General features: G+C 41.3%; 1 protein-coding gene across 1 annotated transcript; it reads right to left on the bottom strand.

Annotated features, from left to right (window-relative positions):
• Positions 1 to 2,292: 2,292 nt before the first annotated feature.
• foxb1a (forkhead box B1a) lies at positions 2,293 to 3,752 on the bottom strand. The gene has a single exon (XM_051099085.1). It carries the CDS (start codon positions 3,443 to 3,445, stop codon positions 2,552 to 2,554), a length of 894 nt encoding a protein of 297 aa, XP_050955042.1. The 5' UTR covers positions 3,446 to 3,752; the 3' UTR covers positions 2,293 to 2,551.
• Positions 3,753 to 4,501: the final 749 nt, after the last annotated feature.

Raw genomic sequence — 4,501 nt, forward strand, 5'->3', positions numbered from 1 at the left:
ACGGGTTTGTTGATTTTTATTGAATTTTTCATTTTTTGAAATTTCTTTTTTTTTTTTTTTAAAAAAAAAAAAACGAAATGTTTTGTTTATTTTGTTTCATGTCTGAACTTGCCTGTTGATTAAACGGTTATCTTTAAATAAAACGAATAATATATAAAAACATATGTTCGGACATGCGTTTATTTTACCGTTAAGCTTGTTTTTTTACTTTTATTTTATTTTTTATCTTCCTCGTTTAAGTAAATGCTTCTCTTCCTTTAAAAAAACTAAACATACACTTCTGTATAATCAGTATGATAACCTAGAGTAAACATCAATGCAACACAATGTCAAACCCCAGAAAAGAAAGTAAAAAGAAAAGAAAAGCAAAAAGGGGAAGAGTGGAAAAAAAACTTGCAGTGTTGTGCAAACAGTCTCTCAGGGGGAGGGGTTGGATTTAAATTCCAAAGGGGTCTCAGAACTCGTTTCCTAGTCCCCCAGTCAGCTATGTGTTTGTGAGAAATCGGCCTTTTTGTCTTTCTGAAAAAAGACTAAATCTACATCGGTGGCCCAGTCTAAGTTTGCAATTCTTTGCACTTTCTATTCAAGTGAATGAGGGTGAATGAAGTGGCCAGGGACCCTTTATTTGATCAGCTCAATTGCATAAAGTGACGGAATTCTAATGTATTTGCTTAATATCCCGGAGAAGGCTGTTGCTCTCTATGCGGGGACGCAAACAATGCACCTGTTTCTCGCATTCTGACCGCGACATATCCTTTATCAATGGACCCCCCATTAAATCTGAGAATAAAAAAGGAGGTAAAATGCTGAAAAGCGGTGAAATCGTAGTGTAAAAATCTCGGGCGAAAAAATAAGATGATAATTTAAATATAAAGAGTAATTTTAAGGTAAATTCTAAAATAAAAAAATAACTTCGAAATAAAAGGTGGTTTTGTGGTTTTAGTTAAGAATTTAATTCTACCCAATTAAAAAATAAAAATCGAAATAAACAGTTCGGAAAGGTAAAATATAACCTAGTAGAGTTTTATATAAATTAAACTATGTGTAAATGTATTTTTTCCCTCCCCGAAATTATTTTTGTCCGCCGATGAAATGTAAATGTAAAGGTTTAAAACTGGACGTGCTGGAGTGTTTGTAGCTGAAGTGAGTGGCTGAGCTGATGAATGAGTCTGCTTGTGTGTGCTGTGACTGCGGCACAGTAACTTCATGCATCCTAATCAAGAGCTTCATTCATTTATTCCAGTCCGTCGGTTGTGCTTTTCCTCGAAGAAAAGTGCTCACCTGCATGATCCAATGAGCGAATTTATATCGTTAAAGATATTCGAACAATATGCACAGGTATTTATTCTAAAATTAAAAAGAAACATAAAGAAAATAATATAACTTTTGTCTTAATATTTCTATTAATATTAAGGAAAAATTCATATAGATGTATTGAAGCAAAAGTTTGTAAAGAGAAAAAATAGTAATATTGTTATTATAGTTTGCATTTCAGTAATTTTAATAATAATAATAATAATAATAATAATAGTAGTAATAAATAATAAGATTTTTCTTGTAATTGTTTTTTACACTTCGAATGTACATGAGTGTTTGACCGTCAGTGCGAAGAAAGAGAAAAACACTAGCGAAATTCACAAACGAATACACCAGGAAATGTATAAGTTTACACAATTTTAATGAAAAAATATTCTGATGACCAAGTTTATAATTTAATGCAGACGTTTTGCACATCTTTTAAAAGCACGCATGCTTGCAGCAAAACAACACAAAGTCTGGAAAAGGCATGCTTTATATCTGAACAAAAAGTACAAATGTACGGCATTTAATACACATGGTCACCACGGCTTTAAATTAAACGCTCACAAAACATTTCCTGCAAAATATAATGTAAAACATCTAACTAAAAAGTGCATTGGACACAATTCAATATCACTTATTTGCAATTATTCACATATTTACTTGAAGACCCTATCCTTTAAAACTATTTTAACTTTTTTTCAAGTTTGCCGTTGTAGCATACTGTACGTGTACTTGTGTGTGTGTGTTTTAGATCAAGTATAGTATTTGGTTTGAAGACTGAGACAAGTTTAGTCGTCTAGGACGTTAGTAGCATGACTACTAACTACATAAAAAATAGTGAGCATTCCAACTTACGCACATTTCAGTCTATTTCAGCAGGGTCAAATGAGCTAACAATTATTATAGGCGACAACCTGTAAAACGACGAGCACTTGCCTTGTGCGACTGAAACACGAAGCAGATCGCAGTGCTTGGAATTTGTCAGCAGTCAACCCACTCGAATAAACACATAAATTCTGGATATTTAAAGTGTAAAAACTCTCCATCTTACAATATGGTATCCGTGTCGATCCGTGTGATTGGACTCATCGAAAGCAACACTTAAAATCTGAACAACATACACATAAATTAACATCACTGCAACATAGATAGCTCTTGCCTTGATTGTATAGCCAGTGTTTTTCAAGGTCTATATTTAAAATTCAACTTTGGAGTACAGGTGTCGACCGGGAGGCCCAGTTGGCGGGTGTCAGTGCACCGCGACCGACTGCAGCGACGCGGGACCCGTCAGGGTCTCGCTCGGGGTGGCGGGGCTGCTTTGGCTGGTCGCTGTCTGCGGGGACGTCGGGCTCAGCGACTGGGGAGAGTTCGACAGGAAAGCGGGGATGTGGTGAGGCAACGCCGCCGGAGTGGGCTTGATCGGGACGGGGATCGCCGGTAAGGTCTGTCCGCCGTGGCAGAGCGACTTAATGGGCACACCGTAGGCACTGTAATCGCCGCTGGTCATGGAGATGGGCGCCGCGCTGTCCATCACGCTAGTGCTGTACATATGGGGCCAGGCTGTGGTCAGCTGGTTGTGGAGGGGATACCCGGTGGAGAACGCCAGCCCTCCCGGCACTTTGTACTCTCGGGCGATGATGTTCTCGATGGCGAACGGGTGCTTGAACGTGGACGGCTGGGACACTCCCAGGTTGTAGCTGGACATCTGGGGGAGGTGGGTGCCCAGGGCGCTGAGCCGGAGCTTAGCCTGCTGCTGGAGGTAGTGGGCAGCGTCCGAGGGCTTGCTGGGTGCCAGGTGCTCTGATGTCATCACCTTGAAGCGTTTGCGGCGTCGCAGGAAACTTCCGTTCTCGAACATGTCGCCACAGCTGGGATGGAGAGCCCAGAAGCTGCCTTTTCCGGGCTGGTCCGGGCGCCGGGGGATTTTAATGAAGCAGTCGTTGAACGAGAGGTTGTGGCGAAGGGAGTTCTGCCAGCGTTGGGTGTTTTCCCGGTAGTAAGGAAAGCGGTCCATGATAAACTTGTAGATCTCGCTAAGTGGAAGCATCTTCTCCGGACAGCTCTGGATAGCCATAGCGGTGAGGGAAATGTAGGAGTACGGCGGTTTCTGGTCGCTGTATGTGTTTCTCCCGGGTCTGGGCATCTTGTCCAAATTCTGCGTTGGAATTCAACTGGAAGCCTGTCTGTCCTCGAGTAGTTTTTATCGAGTTTTTTGTTTCTAAAGAGCGCCGAGAGTCGTCCTGCAAGTTCACTTCTCTGGTGCTGTGAACTCAAGAAGGAAGAAGAAGAAGAAGAAGAAGTGGGGTTTCCTTCTTCCCAGGCCAGCTTGAATGGACCAGATCCTCTCTCTCTCTCCGTCTTTCTTGATAAGACTAAGAGCTAAGTGGCTGCCTCCATGTCCTTCCTCTAACCATCTGATAGTTTTATGTGGCGACATGGGCAGAAAAGACCCCTGTAGAGGCGCTTCATTAATGTGCCACTTCTTTGCTATCACATGACAATCGCCTTGGGAGGAGGGGGGCTGGGAGAAAGGCATAATCTGGTTTCATTTACACCTATTTACATGGACACCTTGGGCCAATAGAAATCATTTCCATTTGAAGACAGAGCAAAGGGGTGAAAAGGCTCGGCAACCGGAATTGAACTGCGATGGCACCCGGTAACAGTGTGTGAAGGTATGTGTGTGAACCTTTCTGTGCGCTTCGTAGGGTGCTTGGTCTACAATTCACACGTACAAATGGAGCTACTGAGCAATGGGATGTTTGACATGGAAATTGGCTGGAACTTGCATGCAGTTCGCATTGTATCGTCACAGTTACTTTTTGCTTGTCTTGCTGTCATGACACAGTTCGTATGACTTTTGCCGGCTTTGTTATGCCTCCTTAGAGCGAAAATGTCAATTGCATCCCAACGTAAACATGTGGAGGGCAAATTAAACCGTGTAGCGACACAGTTTTTTCCATGTATTTCCACATGACTAACCTGAGCGCCTCGTTATTATAATGAGCCAAGGGAGTCATACATATGTCATTTAGCCCATAAGCATATGTTTATTAGCAACTAGGAAATGAGCAAATGTGCCACGGATGGTCTTTTACTACAGTCGGGCGATACATATTTTATATCACGATAACACTTTAATTACACTGTAAAAATACTAAATTTAAAATGTAAGTTCAGTTTCTGCCTTAATTCTCTT

The sequence above is a fragment of the Labeo rohita genome, chromosome 25 (genome assembly GCF_022985175.1).
Source record: "Labeo rohita strain BAU-BD-2019 chromosome 25, IGBB_LRoh.1.0, whole genome shotgun sequence".
In the NCBI taxonomy this organism is placed as follows: Eukaryota; Metazoa; Chordata; class Actinopteri; order Cypriniformes; family Cyprinidae; genus Labeo; species Labeo rohita.